Source organism: Schistocerca cancellata, chromosome 1 (genome assembly GCF_023864275.1).
Source record: "Schistocerca cancellata isolate TAMUIC-IGC-003103 chromosome 1, iqSchCanc2.1, whole genome shotgun sequence".
NCBI classification, from domain to species: Eukaryota; Metazoa; Arthropoda; class Insecta; order Orthoptera; family Acrididae; genus Schistocerca; species Schistocerca cancellata.
The window spans coordinates 1,097,919,715-1,097,939,884 of record NC_064626.1 but is presented as its reverse complement, the minus strand read 5'-3'; the positions used below and the strand labels follow the sequence as shown (position 1 = coordinate 1,097,939,884).

Here is a 20,170-nt window from a genome sequence, read left to right as displayed (position 1 = left end):
CCAGTTCACACTACGATCCAGCCATGACCCTTCCATCTAACAAATCTCAGTTACCTTCCAAGAATTCCTTAACTCCAACTTGATCACCATCTATTTCCTTGTCCATTCTCAAGAAAACAAACCCCACATCAGAAGGAAGAACATCCTTTCCTAACCTCAAAACAAACTGCAATTTAATCATCCTTGCAGCAGACAAAGGCTCTACCACCATTATGACAACAGAAGGCTGCCACCAACAGTCTGACTCCTCCACGAACACCTGCACATAGCAATTCCACCTCAGAACATAACCTCCAATCTCTATTGAAATGCCTAAACCCATCCCAGAATCTCTTCCCTGAATCCATCTCCTGCCTTACCCCAGTGACCCCCTACACACCAACTTTCTACATGCTTTCCAAAATTCACAAACCTTACAATGCTGTACATTTCATTGTAGCTGGTCATTGTGCTCCCACTGAAATAATTCTGCTCTGGTTGACCAACATGTCCAACCAATTGCCAAAAGCTTACGCTTTCACATCAAAGATACTAAATACTTCCATCACTGACCTTCGACCATCCTTACCACATTATCACCTGGATCCCTAGTTGTCACTGTTGATGCCATCTCCCCGTACACCAATACCCTTCTTGTCTATGGCCTTGCTGCTGGTGAACACTACTTCTATCAAAGTCCTTCTGACTCCAAACACACTGCCTCATTTCTCATACACCATACCAATTATATACACACACACAACTGCTTCTCCTTTGAGGGAATATATACAAAAATATCCACAGCCCAGCCATGGGCATCCACATGGCACTCTCCTATTTTAAGATGTTAATGGGCAATTGGGAGGAAAATTTTGTGCTCTCCCAAAACATCAAAACCCCTGTTTGGTTAAGATTCATTGATGGTATGTTCATGATTTGGACTCAGGGCCAAGACATCCAATTGTCATTCCTGCACACCCTCAGCACTTTCTCTCCCCCCTGCTACACCTGGTCCTTCTCAACCAAATGTGCCTTGTTCCTGGTCACTGACCATCACTTTTCTGATGGCTCCATCCAAACTTCTCTTCGTATTAAATCCACTAATCAACAACAGTACAAGCGTTCTGATACCTTTCATTCCTTGCACACCAAAACTTTTTAGCTCTACAGATTAAAAGATAATCAGCAGATTTAATTCTACATCTACATCTACATGGATACACTGCAAATCATGTTTAAGTGCCTAGCAGAGGGTTCATTGAACCACCTTCACAATTCTCTATTATTCCAGTCTCATAATGCGCGGGAAGAACGAACACCTATATCTTTCTGTACGAGCTCTGATTTCCCTTATTTTATCATGGTGATCATTACTCACTATGTAGGTGAGCATCAACAAAATATTTTTGCATTTGGAGGAGAAAGTTGGTGATTGGAATTTTGTGAGAAGATTACGTCCCAATGGAAAATGCCTTTCTTTTAATGATGTCCAGCCCAAATCCTGTATCTCTCCCATATTGCATGATAATACAAAATGTGCTGCCCTTCTTTGAACTTTTTCAATGTACTCTGTCAGTCCCATCCGGTAAGAATCCCACACTGCGCAGCAGTATTCTAAAAGAGGACAAACAAGCATAGTGTAGGCAGTCTCCTTAGTAGATCTGCTAATAAAACACAGTATTTGGTTAGCCTTCCCTACAACATTTTCTATATATTTTCCTTCCAATTTAAGTTGTTTGTAATTGTAATTCCTAGGTATTTAGTTGAATTTAAGGCCTTTAGATTTGACTGATTTATCATGTAGCTGAAGTGTAATTCCTTTTAGCACTCATGCAGATGACCTCATACTTTTCATTATTTAGGGTCAACTGCCAATTTTAACACCATTCAGATATCTTTTCTAAATCATTTTGCAATTTGTTTTGATCTTCTGATGACTTTATTAGTCAATAAACAACAGCATCATCTGCAAACAACCTAAGAGGGCTGTTCAGATTGTCTCCCAAACCATTTATGTAGATAAGGAACAGCAAAGGGCCTATAACACTACCTTGGGGAATGCCAGAAATCACTTCTGTTTTACTCAATAACTTTATGTCAATTACTATGAACTGTGACCTCTGTGATAGGAAGTCACAAATCCAGTCACATAATTGAGACAATATTGCACATGCACACAATTTCCCTACAAGCTGCTTGTGTGATACAGTGCCAAAAGCCTTCCAGAAGTCCAGAAATACGTAATCAATCTGAAATCCCTTGTCAATAGCACTCAACACTTCATGCTAATAAAGAGCTAGTTGCGTTTCAAAGAATGATGTTTTCTAACCCCATGTTGACTGTGTGTCAATAGACCATTTTCTTCAAGGTAATTCTTAATTTTCGAACACAATATATGTTCCAGAATCCTGCTGCATATCAATGTTAATGATATGGGCCTGTAATTAAGTGGATTACTCCTACTACCTTTCTTGAATATTGATGTGACCTGTCCAACTTTCCAATCTTTGGGTACGTATCTTTTGTCAAGCGAACAGTTGTATATAATTGTTGAGTATGGAGCTAATGCATCAGCATATTCTGAAAGGAACTTAATTGGTATACAGTTTAGACCAGAAGACTTGCTTTCATTAAGTGATTTAAGTTGCTTCACTACTCCAAGAATATTTACTTCTGTGTTACTCATGTTGGCAGCTGTTCTTGATTTGAATTCTGGAACATTTACTTCGTCTTCTTTTGTGGAGGCATTTCAGAAGGCTGTGTTCATTAACTCTGCTTTGGCAGAACTTTTTTTGATAGTATCTCCATAGAAAGTACAGGATCTGTCATTACATGTCCATATGACTGTGAGTGGCACATAAATGGTAGATCTAGGCATCCCGTACAGGGTGGACGATGATCGGGGACGACTCAGAGTGTTGTATCAATCCCCTAACCAACAAGTCTGAGGTTCTGTCTTTCACAGAAACTGAAGCTTAACACGTGGGGCTCACTTCACCTTTTGTGGGGAAACCTATTTTTTCCGGTGTCAGGAGGAGGCAAATGCAAAAGTATTGGCGCCTATTAATCATCTGCGGTTCAAATGTATGATGAATGATGGTACACCTTAAGGACATGGCAGCAAGGGACAGGAAAGGACACAAAGTGCACTCAGTGTGTATGCCTGTGGGCCTCGTTCAACATGTTGAAGAGGCTGTTCCAGCTGTGGCTTCCTGGACTTGTGCCATAGGGTTGAGTACTGTAGGGCCCCCTAAAAAGGTCAGGTATGTGCTACACATCAGATTTTGGTACTCAGGTAGCTGACTTTGTATAGTGTGCGCACAAGGTTTTTTTGATTAGATGACCCTCCAGCCAATCTAGATAACAATATCTGTAGGAAACCCAGAACTATAAGTGTAAGATCAAAAGAAATGCCTCCCATAGGTAAGAGTATTAAAACCCTAATAGTAAACTGTCGAAGCATTTGCAACAAAGTGCCAGAGTTTGAAGCACTCATGAAAAGCAGTGAAGCTCACATAATACTAGGTACAGAAAGTTGATGACCTCCTCAATGCCAACCAGCATGGTTTTTGAAAACATCAATCATGTGAAACCCAACTTGCACTTTTCTCACATGACATACTGAAAGCTTCTAATGCTTTCTTGGATGACAAGAGACAGTGCTGTGTTGGGTTGCATGACTCTTATCTCTGTTCCAGTTGGCTCATACAATGCATGTGCAGCTGATCCTCTTCTTTGGGTCATCATCTATGCCACTCTCACCGTTCAATTCTTCTCTGAAGACTGTTTCACATTAAAGGGAATAATATTAACCAACTCTCTATTCTTGAAATAAACTGTGTACTCATAGAATCTTTTCAGTTCAACAACAATATATTTTCAACTCTCATCCACAAAGTAACAATTATTCTGTACAAGCTCCAGCAAGCCAACAGGTTCCAAGATAAATATCAGAATTGACAAAACACCCATGCAATTACATACATGCTGCCTCATGCAGAGCCAAGACATGAAGTAAGAGTCTCTATGCAATACATGCTTCTTCATGACATCAAAAACCACATAACATTATACAAGCACTCTTTGACTTTTTGAAACAAATTCCAAGGCACTGCTGGTAACCACTTGTCGGGGCAGCTCCTGGCTTCTCGTCCCTCCTGCACACACAGATATGTGTGGCACAGTAAAAAGGCTCTCTCTCCCTCATCATTAAAATATCAGGTGTTTGAGATGGTGGAGAGTCAAGTATTTGTAGAAATTACCTGAAATTTTCAAAGCACTACATATCCCTCCCCTTAGCTCAAACATGTGATATTTTACACATATTCATCATATACATTAATATTTGTTGTTGTTGTTGTGGTCTTCAGTCCTGAGACTGGTCTGATGCAGCTCTCCATTCTACTCTATCCTGTGCAAGCTTCTTCATCTCCCAGTACCTACTGCAACCTACATCCTTCTGAATCTGCTTAGTGTATTCATCTCTTGGTCTCCCTCTACGATTTTTACACTCCACGCTGCCCTCCAACACTAAACTGGTGATCCCTTGATGCCTCATAACATGTCCTACCAACCGATCCCTTCTTCTAGTCAAGTTGTGCCACAAACTTCTCTTCTCCCCAATCCTATTCAATACTTCCTCATTAGTTATGTGATCTACCCATCTAATCTTCAGCATTCTTCTGCAGCACCACATTTCGAAAGCTTCTATTCTCTTCTTGTCCAAACTGTTTATCGTCCATGTTTCACTCCATACATGGCTACACTCCATACAAATACTTTCAGAAACGACTTCCTGACACTTAAATCTATACTCGATCTTAACAAATTTCTCTTCTTCAGAAATGCTTTCCTTGCCATTGCCAGTCTACATTTTATATCCTCTCTACTTCAACCATCATCGGTTACTTTGCTCCCCAAATAGCAAAACTCCTTTACTACTTTAAGTGTCTCATTTCCTAATCTAATTCCCTCAGCATCACCCGACTTAATTCGACTACATTCCATTATCCCCGTTTTGCTTTTGTTGATGTTCATCTTATATCCTCCTTTCAAGACACTATCCATTCCGTTCAACTGCTCTTCCAAGTCCTTTGCTGTCTCTGACAGAATTACAATGTTATTGGTGAACCTCAAAGTTTTTATTTCTTCTCCATGGATTTTAATACCTACTCCAAATTTTTCTTTTGTTTCCTTTACTGCTTGCTCAATATACAGATTGAACAACATCAGGGAGAGGCTGCAACCCTGTCTCACTCCCTTCCCAACCACTGCTTCCCTTTCATGCCCCTCGACTCTTATAACTGCCATCTGGTTTCTGTACAAATTGTAAATAGCCTTTTGCTCCCTGTATTTTACCCCTGCCACCTTCAGAATTTGAAATAGAGTATTCCAGTCAACATTGTCAAAAGCTTTCCCTAAGTCTACAAATGCTAGGAACATAGTTTTGCCTTTCCTTAATATAGCTTCTAAGATAAGTCGTAGGGTCAGTATTGTCTCACGTGTTCCAATATTTCTACGGAATCCAAACTGATCTTCCCCGAGATCGGCTTCTACTAGTTTTTCCATTCGTCTATAAAGAATTCGTGTTAGTATTTTGCAGCTGTGACTTATTAAACTGATGGTTCGGTAATTTTCACATCTGTCAACACCTGCTTTCTTTGGGATTGGAATTATTATATTCTTCTTGAAGTCTGAGGGTATTTCGCCTGTCTCATACATCTTGCTCACCAGATGGTAGAGTTTTGTCATGACTGGCTCTCCCAAGGCTGTCAGTAGTTCTAATGGAATGTTGTCTACTCCTGGAGCTTTGTTGCGACTCAGGTCTTTCAGTGCTCTGTCAAACTCTTCACGCAGTATCATATCCCCCATTTGATCTTCATCTACATCCTCTTCCATTTCCATAATATTGTCCTCAAGTACATCGCCCTTGTATAGACCCTCCATATACTCCTTCCACCTTTCTGCTTTCCCTTCTTTGCTTAGAACTGGGTTTCCATCTGAGCTCTTGATATTCGTACAAGTGGTTCTCTTTTCTCCAAAGGTCTCTTTAATTTTTCTGTAGGCAGTATCTATCTTACCCCTAGTGAGATAAGTCTCTACATCCTTACATTTGTCCTCTAGCCATCCCTGCTTAGCCATTTTCCACTTCCTGTTGATCTCATTTTTGAGACGTTTATATTCCTTTTTGCCTGCTTCGTTTACTGCATTTTTATATTTTCTCCTTTCATCAATTAAATTTAATATTTCTTCTTTTACACAAGGATTTCTACTAGCCCTCGTCTTTTTACCTACTTGATCCTCTGCTGCCTTCACCACTTCATACCTCAAAGCTACCCATTCTTCTTCTACTGTATTTCTTTCCCCCACTCTTGTCAATTGTTCCCTTATGCTCTCCCTGAAACTCTGTACAACCACTGGTTTAGTCAGTTTATCCAGGTCCCATCTCCTTAAATTCCCACCTTTTTGTAGTTTCTTCAGTTTTAATCTACAGTTCATAACCAATAGATTGCGGTCAGAGTCGACGTCTGCCCCTGGAAATGTCTTACAATTTAAAACCTGGTTCCTAAATCACGGCCTTACCATTATATAATCTATCTGAAACCTGTCAGTATCTCCAGGCTTCTTTCATGTATACAATCTTCTTTTATGATTCTTGAACCAAGTGTTAGCTATGATTAGGTTGTGCTCTGTGCAAAATTCTACCAGGCGGCTTCCTCTGTCATTTCTTACCCCCAACCCATATTCACCTACTACGTTTCCTTCTCTCCCTTTTCTTACTGATGAATTCCAGTCACCCATGACTATTAAATTTTCATCTCCCTTCACTATCTGAATAATTTCTTTTATTTCATCATACATTTCTTCAATTTCTTCATCATCTGAGCTAGTTGGCATATAAACTTGTACTACTGTGGTAGGCGTGGGCTTCATATCTATCTTGGTCACAATAATGCGTTCACTATGCTGTTTGTAGTAGCTTACCCGCATTCCTGTTTTCCTATTCATTATTAAACCTACTCCTGCATTACCCCTATTTGATCTTGTGTTTCTAACCCTGTAGTCACCTGACCAGAAGTCTTGTTCCTCCTGCCACCGAACTTCACTAATTCCCACTATATCTAACTTTAACCTATTCATTTCCCTTTTTAAATTTTCTAACCAACCTGTGCGATTGAGGGATCTGACATTCCATGCTCCGATCCGTAGAACGCCAGTTTTCTTTCTCCTGATAACGACATCCTCTCGAGTAGTCCCCACTTGGAGATCCGAATGGGGGACTATTTTACCTCCGGAATATTTTACCCAAGAGGACGCCATCATCATTTAACCATACAGTAAAGCTGCGTGCCCTTGGGAAAAATTACGGCCGTAGTTTCCCCTTGCTTTCAGCCGTTCACAGTACCAGCACAGCAAGGCTGTTTTGGTTAGTGTTACAAGGCCAGATCAGTCAATCATCCAGACTGTTGCCCCTGCAACTACTGAAAAGGCTGCTGCCCCTCTTCAGGAACCACACATTTGTCTGGCCTCTCAACAGATACCCCTCCGTTGTGGTTGCACCTACGGTACGACTATCTGTATCGCTGAGGCACGCAAGCCTCCCCACCAACGGCAAGGTCCATGGTTCATGGGGGGGGACATTAATATTTATCACAACACTAATTTATATTTCAATCAGTATACAATATATCTCTTTTAGTCCTTGTGTACTTAATACCTAGATTTTCCTTTTCTTGTTTTTCTTCATTTTGACAATAACTATCTGAGCATTTCACCTGATGTTGGAGCTAGTATTTTTACATCCAGGAATCATGCGGACAACATTTTTTATTTCCAATCACAAACTCCAGGTGGCATAGACTTTTGATTGGCTCATTGTTTACTATACTTCTCTAAACTATCTTTGCTTTAGTAGTTAACAGTTTTATTTCCTACAGTAGCTTGTAGTCTGGAGGAAACTCTGGAGAAAAAAGTGAATGTGATCTTTCTGACACTCATAACTCCTAATAATGCTGTTGTTCAAACTTACCAGAATGATCTCTATAAAACTGTGTGACTTCTGTCACGATACTGTCCTTTCCTTTAGGCACAGTACCTATATTTTAACTCCTAGATGCTCCTATGGATGCACTAACTCCTTCCGTATTGGTAGGTACACCTCTTTCTTATCCCCATATTCTATTGTACAGTTCAATCCCCTTCTTGGTGCACCTGCCTGCACAGTATACGTCAGCCTCTCTTCGGTCTGCCTATCTGCCCTTTTCTTCATTCAATAAAAGCTGGGTGTGCCCCCACTCCTTTGTGAGTAGGCCCCATGGTTCATTGCCCTAGTATACATCTTTATGTATACTGTTGCTAAATATTACCTGGCAAAATTTAATTCTACTTCACAATTCACTTTTTCCTCTGAGTACCTTATTTGATCCCCTAAAGTCCTCCACTACTTTTCAACTTCTACACTTTCAGCAGACCTCATATTTATATATAATTCAATATAACATACCTTTCTTTATTCTATACTTGTCCCATTATCCTACAAATCATCAGAACAAATGTTCGACTGATATTCCTAGATAATTATCACCATTAGTTCCTCCCTGGCTTATGCTCATTAGTTCTTCCTTACTTTTTACTCTCCTTCATTTCTCACACTTCCTCGTGCAATGTAGAACTGTCTCTGTTCTTATACCTATGTATAAATATATAAGAAGTGACAAAAGAAAAAAAAGGGATGATGCAGAATCATCATATATCAACCATATAATATGTGCATCTATCCAGATGTACATATGTCTTTATTCCTCTCCCCATCTCATGAAGGCCTTCACAGACAGGCAATAACCCCCACCCCCCTTCCCATCTCCAAACATAGTCAACAAACAGATTTCCTGTGGCGTATCCTCACACATCCTCATTCCCCCCATCAACCCTAAGAATCAACTACAAAGGAGCCTCCCCCCCCCCTCCCAATCTGTCACCTAATATCATCCTGCAATGGAAAAATTGAACCATACTCTTTGCCAGGGCTTTGATAAACTCTAATCAAGCCCTGAAATGAGGGACACCATGCCCAGAAATCTTCCCATTCCTCCTAAAGCAGTGTTCCATCATCCACTCAATCTGCACAGCATCCTAGTCCATCCCTATACCACTCCCAATTCAGAGTCCTTGCCACAGGGATATATATTGTGATGGTAGACTAAGGTGCAAATGTGCCCGAAGCACACCACCCAGCACATCATACTTGAACACTGTCACAGGCCTATCCTATCCTATCAGAGGCAGGGCCACCCGTGAAACAAGCATATCATATTCCAGCTGTACTGCAATCATCGCACAGCAATTTATGAGGGCATGACCACCAACCTGCTGTCCAACAGAATGAATGGCTTTCACCAAAATGTAGTCAAGAACAAAGTTGAACCCCCAGTGGCACAACACACCACTGAGCACAACATGAGGAGTTCAGTGGTTGCTTCACAATCTGTGCCATCTGGATCCTTCCAGCCAACACCAGATTTTCTGAACACCGTAATGCGTGTTTTCCTTACAACAAATACTTCACTGCCATAATCCATCAGGCCTCAGCCTCTGCTAACTTACTGTCTTGACACCTCCTACCCAACAGTTTCATCACCCTCTCTACTGACGCTCCTTCCTAGGCCGTGTCTCCATTTCATCTTCATCGTGCTCCATACCTCACCTTGTTCCTGCAGCTGCCACCACTCCCTCCAGTATTTCTATTTTACACACCTCCTGCCTCCCAGCAAGCTTCTAGCTACCCACCACTAACCCCTTCTCGTGCTACCTGCTCCCCCCCCCCCCCCCCCCCGCCCAATCTCTCTCTCTCTCTCTCTCTCTCTCTCTCTCTCTCTCTCTCTCTGTGTGTGTGTGTGTGTGTGTGTGTGTGTGTGTGTGTGTGTGTGTGTGTGTGTGTACTGTAGCTTGTCAATGCATTTCTTCTGAAAGCTAACAAAGTTTTCATTGTCTTTTGTGTGTGCCTGTCAGTGACTCAATGCCTCTGCTACCAAGTTGGTCCTGTGTAAGCAAAGATAAACATAAAAAAAAAAACAAAGAGGCTCCAAATACCTGCAGCCAATTTAATAATGGAACATTAATGGATATAAGTAAACTTGGAAGAAGATTTCACACAACTCATGACCTCCACCTCAACATAGTGGGAGAGAATTTAATTACCTGCAAGATTTTGTAAGTAGTAGGTAAAAAATTAAACCTGGAGCATTATATTTCAGAAGTTGTACCTCTCAAGGACCAAAGTAATGTGTTTTATTCTACAAACAAGAAATGTTGGGTAACATAAGTGCAAGGAGCCAACTACAACACAGATGAGCCTACCACATGGACTTCCTAGGGGGCAGAAAGCACTCAGGGGTCAATGAGACAAAAGACGACTCCAAGCAAGTGCACATATGATTTTTGTGGACAGAATCTCTCCAAACAAAGATGAGATACATGATGTAATTAAAATGGCCTTAGGAAATTTGGATGTTAATTTAAAATCCAGTAGACAAATAAATTGTAGGGACAAGTCTCTTTCTATACACCACCAGAACGTCCAGTCAGTCACAAACAATGTTTTAAGATTGAGGTCTTACTAAATATTGAACTTAATTTTGTCAGTGTTCTATGTCTCTCAGATTGCTGGTTAAAGGCAGATCTGATTGATTCACTTTCAATACCAAGCTACACACTTGCAAATTACTCCTGTGGAAGAAATCACAAAAATAGTAGTACTACTGTTTTAATTGAAACTTAAATACAAAACTATTGACAGTTTTCAGTACTTCATTGAAGAAAAGTTTGAAGCAACAGCTGTACAAATCAGTGGTGCAAATACAACTCACTCATTGCTCTGCTAATGGGAATTTTGAATTATTTTTCAATAAACCTGAAACATTGCTTAGTATGATACATGTAGGCATGAAATCAATAGCAATATGTAGGCAGTTAAACACCTTTCCTTGGAACAAGCATGAGAAAAAACTATCACTCAACCATATAAATACTTTTGATTTAAACCAAACTAACAATTAGAATAAGAATTACAAAAACTACTGTTACTACTGTGGCCCAGATATTTGCAAACACAATTTATACTGCAAAATGCATAAATGTAAATACAAGAGATCATGAAGTGCAAGTGGTAACCCTCTCAGACTATTTACTGCCAAACCAACATGATAAAGGAACCATGACTGTAAGAAATTTCAACACACAGAGTGTAGAAATGTTCAATCACTTATTGTCAAGAGAGAGATGGGAAGATGCATTACACCAACAAAAACTTTGAAAAGCTTCAAACAGTCCTAAGTATGTATTTATGACAAACACTTTCTGTGATCCTTAATCCAGTGGAGTTTGCAAACAGACATCTCACAAATCTATCTTAGAAAAGTAACTTCCTGCACCAAACCTGTCCATGAGTTCCTCAGTGCGAGGTAACAGGTAAGTGTCAGTTACTGTCTGTATGTTGACTATAGGCTTGAAGTCAACACAAATACAAATGCGATCAGAAGGCTTAGGCAGCAAAACAAGAGGACTTGCCCATTCACTAGCTTGAATGGGAGCAATTACACCATTCTCTTGCAGTTCTTTCAATCCCTTATGGTACCATACTATGCCAGCCTTTTCAGGGGCCATCTAGAGAAATCATTTCCAGCCAACCAGAATCCCAAACCCTTCACCTCCTTCAGTTTCATTGATGACATCTTCGTGATCTATATCGGGGATTCCTCCAGAACCTCAACACCTTCTCCCCCATTCACTTCACCTGTTTGTCCTGAATCCAAAAAACCACCTTCCTTGATGTTCACTTCCACTTCAAAGATGGCCACATCAGTTCCTCCATCCATATCAAACCTACCAGTCACTAGCATACTTCCACTATGGCAACTACCACCCACTCCATACCAAGAATTCCCTTCCATACAGCATAGTCACTTGCACTCATTGCATCTATAGTGATGTGCAGTCCCTCTCAAAACATACTAAGGGACTCACTGAGGCCTTCACAGACAGTAATTATCATTCCAATCTTGTATAGGAACAGATCTCCCATGTGGTATTTCTCCAGTCACCCACCAGCTGCCAAAGTTCCACCATATGGCCACACAGGAATACTCCTTTTATGACTCAGTACAATCCAGGACAGGAGCAAATGATTGACATTCTCCGCCAGGGTTTCAACAACCTCTCATCATGCCCTGAAATGAGAATTGTGCTACCCAATACCCTTCCCACAGTGGTATCCTGCCACTCTCCAAGTCTACACAATATCCTCATCGATTCCTGCACAACCCCTGCTCTAAACCCATTGCCTCTTGGCTCATATCCCTATAATAGACCTAGATGCAAAACCTGTCCCATACAGCCTCCCACCACCACGTACTTCAGTCCAGTCACAAGCATCACCTATCCCATCAAAGCCACAGCCACCTGTGAAACAAAATCATGTGATCGACAGGCTAATCTGCAACCACTGTGCTTCATTCTATGTTGGCGTGACAACCAAAAAGCTGTCTGTTTCCATCAGTGGCCACTGACAAACTGTGGCCATGAAAGAACTGGATCACCCATTTGCTGAACATGCTGCCCAACACAACATTCTTTATTTTAATAACAGCCTGTGCTCTCTGGATCCTTCCTATCAACACCAGTTTTTTCTGTATAGTGCAGGTGGGAACTTTCCACCTATACCCTGCTCTCTCTCCTGTTCCCTGCCCCAGCCTCCTCCTTACCCTCACCAACTGGGATGCTTCTCTCATCACACACAGTTGCATGTAGTCTGGCCCCAGCAGCCAGAGGGAGTGGTCATGTGTGTGTGAACTGTGTTTGCATGATGTGTGTGTGTGTGTGTGTGTGTGTGTGTGTGTGTGTGTGTGTGTGTGTGTGTATGTGTGTGCATAAGCCTTTCTATGCATGCATGTAAGGGTGTGTGGGTGACCATTCACATGCATGTGCATTGCTGTGCTTTCTCAGGTGCAAATGACATCCCACAATCTGCAGAGATTTTCTGAATGAATAACAAATTTCAATCCAGTGAGTGGTCTTCTGTAATCCTAACTATTTAAATACATGTTATTCAATTTGTTTTCTGTAGGCATTTCATATACTTATATGAACTCTAATAACAGTTTTCAAAAATAAACTTAGATGGCTTGATTTACTTTTCCTTGTCTGATAACATTATTACTGTGATTCTTCAGTTTCTCCCGGCGTATTTGTTGCTCGAAGAGTCCACGGGTATACTGCCGGCTCATAGTGTCCAACGGGCCACCCGCCCTCAGGAGGTCAGTTCATCAGCGCACCTGATGATGGCGACATGTCTGATCGCCAAAATATTGTGCCCTTTGGACACAATGAACCAGCAGTATACCCGTGGACTGTTCGAGCAACATTATTACTAGTCTGTAACTGTGCCAAGAATATCATTACTGCTTTATTAACTGTATTCATTGTTTACAGGGCTTCCTTGTGGCACTTCTTTATTGTTTCTTGAATTCAGAGGTCAGGACAGAGCTAAATAAGACACCTTTTCAGTGGCCCCAAAGAAGAAGAAGGAACACCGATGCTAGCGATGGTATGATATGTAGAATGTAGTGTTGTAGCTGCTGATTTTTTTGTGAAGCACTAGAGTCCATCCAGATGGTTGTATACTACTTATATTTTATTTCATGAGTATGTCAGTGACAACAGTATAGAAGCTCACAGAAGACAATGAGATTTGCACAGTGTACATGCCTCAAATGTTGTGTTACTTCATAGCTTTGTACATGGCTTTCTAACAAAAGTTTTGAAACTGCTACATCAATGAAGCAATTGACAATAATCCCACTGCATTTTTCTCTGTATTTGTTTTTATCATCTTCAGCACAGTTGTTGTTCTATTGGATAGCTTTGCACAAAGTGACAAGTTTTAGAGTATAATTTTTGTCTTCAGGCAATATTAACTGTTACAGTACAATAAAATCACAATAAAAGGAAAATTTAATTTAGCACTCTGTAAAATTACAAAGAGATGGAATAATTAGACAGTACTTACCTTTATGAGATGAAATTCCCAGTACTTGTTGAAATAAATTCTTCAGTGTAAAAGAAACTACACCCATCTTCCAAGCCTTACATGTTCTTTTCTCAGGGAGGAAAGAGGAATAGAGTACATCTCACCTTGCAGTATACGTAACCTTCCAAACTACTCTGTTTCACCTCTCTTATTCTGTTAGACATACAATACACTGAAGCAAGAAAACTGAAGTGTATGGAGAAGGATTTTAGTGAGATTAATAATGACTGTGGAAACCCATATATTTATAGAAATTAATTTTCAGTTAAAACTTGTACATAAATTCTTTTACTTTTAATATATAAAATACTAATTTCATTTAAAATTATAAACCACAGTCTTTAAGGTATTAGTAGTGTAGAATAAATAAGTTTAGCTTTAGCCAAATAAAAGGAAGTATTTTTAATTCAATGCAGAGCGTCTGTGATGGAAAGGGTCTTAGGAGAGGAGTGAGTGTGCATTCATTTTGATTTTGATACTATTTTTTTTCTTTTTATAGATGAAATTAACAATTTCTACAGCCATATTGTACTGTCAATGTACTCCAGGCATCAGTGGTAAAGAGATATGGGAAATGGTAACATCTAATAGAGTGAACCGGTATAGGACATGGAAAAGAGGCTATGTCAGTCAGACATAGATGAGCATCAGGTAATGCAGTTGTAGACAGGCCACAATAAAATTTCAGCAAGAGAAAGAAAGTTTTGTTGTTAGGCAGTTACGCTAGAGATGTTGATCAACTGTTGGATGAACCTGGAGCTTGAATAACTGCTAATATTAGTTCCTGAGTAAGCGATATTAGAAAGGAAAGGGGGAAGGCAAGTACTGTCATGACTTGAAAAATATCAAAGGTTACCAATGCCACAACAGTGTACTTTTAATTGTATGGAGGGCAGATAGAAACCATCTTCTAAGAGATATTGAGACTGAGACAAATATTCACTTTGAGAAACTAACTGGACACCATAATCCTAGTATACTGTAATCATGCAAACAGCTTATAGTCAAATATTTACAGTGATTGTGATGTCCCTCACCCCCAGTTGAAATTGAATAAGTGTAAAATGTGAAAGACCAGCTACTCTAATTACATCATAATATCTAAAAACTGTGACTTAGAATAATGAACTATTTATTTGAATTGATTTGTTAGTGTCATCATGTGCAGTTGAAATAATCTGCTCTCAGAAAATCATGTGACCGCTGTTATAGTATTAACTGGTATTATAGGATTTAGGTAAATTCGTATTTTAGCAGTAGAACTGTACTTCTCTACAGTAGGTATGGAGAAAGAAGGAGATGCTTTATTCAGTAAAATATCACACATTTAAGTACAATGGCATTAATAAACTCTGCTCAGACACCATCCAGAGACACATAAAACAAAAGTAGAATTTCATAACAAATAATTTATGCCAGTAACTCCATGCAGAGCAACTGCAGAAAATTTTTGCCTATTCATAACTAACTGCAAGGCTATATATAACAATGCAAAACAGATAATGGTTGCTGATGATTTAAATATACATTTTCAAAAAGCTCATATACTGGTAGTAAGAATTTATTCCAGTTACTACCATTAGAATCTGATTTATTTTGCACCATAATCTTTTCAATAAGTTTAGTTAATTGCTGTCAGTGACGTGGCTTGCTTGTCTCAGCAGTACAGACAGCCATACTGTGTGTGCAACCACAACAAAGAGATATCTGTTGAGAGGCAAGACAAACACATGGTTCTGGAAATGGGCAGTAGCCTTTTCAGTAGTTGAAGGGGCAACAGTCTGTATGTTTGACTGATCTGGCACTGTAACATCAACCAAAATGGCCTTGTTGTGCTGTTAATGCAAATATCTGAAAGCAAGTGGAAACTGCGGCCTTAATGTTTTCCCAGGGCAAGCAGCCCTACTGTATGGTTAAATGATGATGGTGTCCTCTTGGGTAAAATATTCTGGAGATAAAACAGTCCCCCTTTTGGATCTCCAGGTGTGGCTACTCAGGAGAATCTCGTCATCAGGAGAAACAAAATTTGTGTTATATGGATTGGATGTGGAATGTTACAGCCCTAATTGGACAGCTAGGTTAGAGAATTTTAAAAGGGAACTTGATAGGTTGAAGATATATATAGTGCAAATTAGTGAAGTTTGGTGGCAAGGAGAACAGGACTTCTGGTCATGTGAATACAGAGTTATAAATAGAAAATTGACTCAGGATAATGCAGGAGTGGATTTAATAATGAATAAGGAAATATGGATGCAGGTAAGATAGTATGAACAGGATAGTGAACACATTACCATAGCCAAGATTTACACAACCCACCACAGTAAAACAAGTTTATGCCAACTATCCCTGCAGATTATGAAGAGATTTAAAAAATGTATGATGTGATAAAATAAATTATTGGAATAGTTAAGGGATACAAAAATTTAATTGTGTTGTGGACTGTAATTTGTTGGTAGGAAAAGTAAAAGAAGGAAAAATAGTAGATGAATATGGACTGGGGGAAAGAAATGAAACAGAAAGCTGCTGTAGAATTTTGTACAGAGCATAATTTAATCATTGTAAACCCTTGGTTTGAGAATCGTGAAAGATGACTGTATATGTCGAAGAGAGCTGGAAGGTTTCATATTGACTTTATACTATTGTAAGTCAGAGATTTTGGAACCAGATTTTAAACTCTAAGGCATTTCTAGGGGCAAATGTGGACTCTGACCACAATGTATTGCTTATCAACTGTAGATTAAAGCTGAAGAAGGAGATGGGACTTAGACAAGTTGAAAGAACCAGATGTTTCAGAGGCTGAATTGGGAAAAGGAATACAGTAGAACTCAAATGAAGCAGGTGAAAGGGAATAAAAAGTCTTGAAAATGAGACTGACAGGAAGTGCAAAATGACTGATCAGGAATATCTGGAGGACAAACGTAAGTATTGAGGAACATATTTCACTAGAAGGAAGACAGACACTGCCTGAAGGAAAATTCAAGAGGATTTTTGAGAAAATAAAAGCAGCAGTTTGAAAATCCAGATCTCAGATGGAAAACTAGTCCTAAGCAAAGAAAGAAAGCTGAAAGGTGGAAGCAGATGCAGGGCCTATACAAGGGAGATGAAACTGAAGGCAATAAAAATAACTGATGACAGCCAAAGTAGAGGATATAAATAGTAGACTGACAAAGGTAAGAAATGTGTTTCTGAAGAAGAGAAATTTGTTAAAACTGAGTATAGATTTAATTGTTAGGAAGTCTTTTCTGAAGGTATTTGTCTGGAATGTAGTCTTGTATGGAAGTGAAACAGGGACAGTAGCACAGTTCAAATACGAACAGAATAGATGCTTTTGAAATGTGGTGCTACAGAAGAATACTGAAGATTAGATGGGTAAGTTACATAGCTGATGAGGAGGTACTGAATAGAATTGTGGAGACAAGGAATTTGTGGCACAACCTGAGTAAAAACAGGGATTGATTGATAGGACACAACCTGAGACATCAAGAGATCTCCATTTTAGTATTGGAGGGAAATATTGGGGTAAAAATCATAGAGGGGAGCAAGAGATGGATCAAAAAGCAGATGCAGAAGGATATAGGTTGCAGTAATTATTTGGATGTGAAGAGGTTTTCACAGATAAAGTAGCAGACCAGTCTTCGGACTGAAGAGAACAGTAACAACAGCAGCAGCAGCTAATTGCTGATTAATTGACAGGTATAATTAGCATTCATGTTACAAAATCAATAGTCAAGTCTCAGATTGTGTCATGCAGTTCCTCATGTTAAGTATTAATACTGATTAAGATGCAATATCTACTAAATCTGACATAAAGAAATCTATGAATTATCCAGTAGTTGAGTATCTTAGGAAACTGCTCGAGGTCATAAGCTCAGAAGTTGTATACTTTAATTAAAAATATAATGCAGTTATTAATGAAGTCTTCATCTTATGCAATATTTATGTTCCCCAAAATAAAATCAGTTCTAACCAACATTTACATGAAAACCTCTAAGGATAAAGGTATCTTGTAAATCAAAAGGATAAATGATTCATCAAAGGTCTGTAGCACTCTTAAAGTGGTGTAATGTTTGCTGATAGTATTATTACACTGATAAAGCAGCCAGACACATCCACAGCAGACACAGCTAGGAGAATAGTAGAATAGGCTTGTAACTGGTTCACAACATACAGTGTAGCTCTTAATCTTACAAAAACTCATATAATTCAATTCCCAAGAAATGAAAATGACCTGCAGTTACTAACAATAGAGACCAGTTGTCCCATACTAACTGAAATCAGACTAACTGTCTGAAATCATAGACTTCCATGTGTGTAAAAAAGTAAAGGTGGCTTTGTCATGTGAATAAGTTAACTAAAACACTCAGTTCTGCAAACTTTTTTACTTGGAAGACTCTCTCACTGTGTCAACTGGTTGACAGGATTGTTAGTATACTTTTCATATTTTCACTTAGTACTATATGATTGCTTGCAGTAACAGTATTATATAAAGTTAATAACTGAACAAACTGCAGAACCATCTTCTAACTTCATGGCAATCTTATTCTCACTTGCCAACACGTTACTCCCTGATGATACTTGTATAAGGTGGCTCTAGTGTCAGCTGTGAACCACTCATACTAGTTGTCAGGATATGTAGGTACTGGGTCCATGAAGAGCAGAAATACACAAACACTGCGTAAATAACTTCCACGTGATTATTCACAAAAAAACAGTTTATAGTAACATGCACACCTACACCAACTCATCATGACTTGGTCTGTCACCTTAGCACCAGATGATTACAGACTTATCAAGGTTCCACTTTGTAGTGAGAAAATAATTATTCCACATTTAAGCTGTGCTAGATAAAACAGCTATACTGTGTGTAGGTGGCCAGTGACTCACGCCGTGTAAGCGCTCTGCGGTAGGCATCACATGTACTGACGAAAGTAGTTCATCAGCATTCCAAAATAAGTGGCAGCTTGTACACATGTACACAGGTGTCCACTTCTGTGCAAGCTTCTACCCTTTACACTTCACAATAAGAGTGAATTGAGGATGAGCTGATCCAGTCACAACTGCTGTACTTGTACAAGAGGCAAAATTAATTTCCACAATAATATGAATGAGTGCAGAAAGCAAAGTTCTTAAATACACATGATTTCTGCAATTATAAAAATATTTTTGCAGTTTTTATCAAAATTTTCTACATTTTTAGCTACTCCGATTCCGATGCAGTACATTTAGAAAAAATGGAAAGTAAGCTCATTCAACTCATAGAATCGGGTGTACTGCCGGTGGTCTGCGTCTTCCCAACACAATATTTTACGTCATAACTCAGCGTCTTCATCAGGTGTTCCCTGAGGTGTTCAGTCTCAGGGAACACCTGATGAAGATGCTGAGTTATGACATTGAAATATCATGTCGGGAAGACGCTGACCACCGGCAGTACATCCGATTCTACGAGATGACAACAAATCGCCCAGAAAGTCTTAGAAATTATTAGCTCATTCAACATTAAATTTGATTTCTTGGTTAAAAATCCAGCGCTCATCATTTTGCTGGGAGATGAAATGGTCCAAACATATTGCTTCTCCAGTGGAAACATCATTTCATACAATTCCCTCTTTCATTTCACATTTTGTTTGGTCATTAAAATTAAAGTACACCATAATGTTTTTACACACAAGTATCTTTTTACACAACACTTTTATGACAGAAGACATACTAAGTGTGCAATACAAGGTCTTACAGAGACAATTCTGAACTACAGACTTCCTAAGACCAGACTGACTGATTTGGTGAACATTCAGTTGTATATAACAGATAATGATTTTCCAGAATGTTCTAGGAGCTGTTTGTTCAAATTGAAGGTAACAATGATATCTGTTTTTCAAAAACAATGGGAACCTAAGAATTTTTTTTTATCTTCTTGTATGTACACAAAAATCTGAGATTCAAAATAACCACATGTAAAGGTATGCATATACTTTGTTTTCACATCCGTAAAAATTGTTTTCAAAGAAATTAAGTGTGTCCCTGAAAAATAATGATGTTCTTCATTTAGCAGTAATAAATTTCTGTTTAATATTATGTAAATTAGATGTGGAAAAATTGTCAAGTCTACAT

General features: G+C 39.2%; 1 protein-coding gene across 3 annotated transcripts in view; it reads left to right on the top strand.

Moving 5' to 3' along the window:
• LOC126091856 (parathyroid hormone/parathyroid hormone-related peptide receptor-like) overlaps positions 1-20,170 on the top strand; it is a 453,641-nt gene that overhangs the window by 359,430 nt on the left and 74,041 nt on the right. For all 3 annotated transcript variants that reach the window (XM_049907147.1, XM_049907130.1, XM_049907138.1), the window contains one exon: positions 13,465-13,579. In XM_049907147.1, the coding sequence (XP_049763104.1) occupies positions 13,465-13,579 (115 nt within the window). The remainder of the gene's footprint in view (positions 1-13,464; positions 13,580-20,170) is intronic.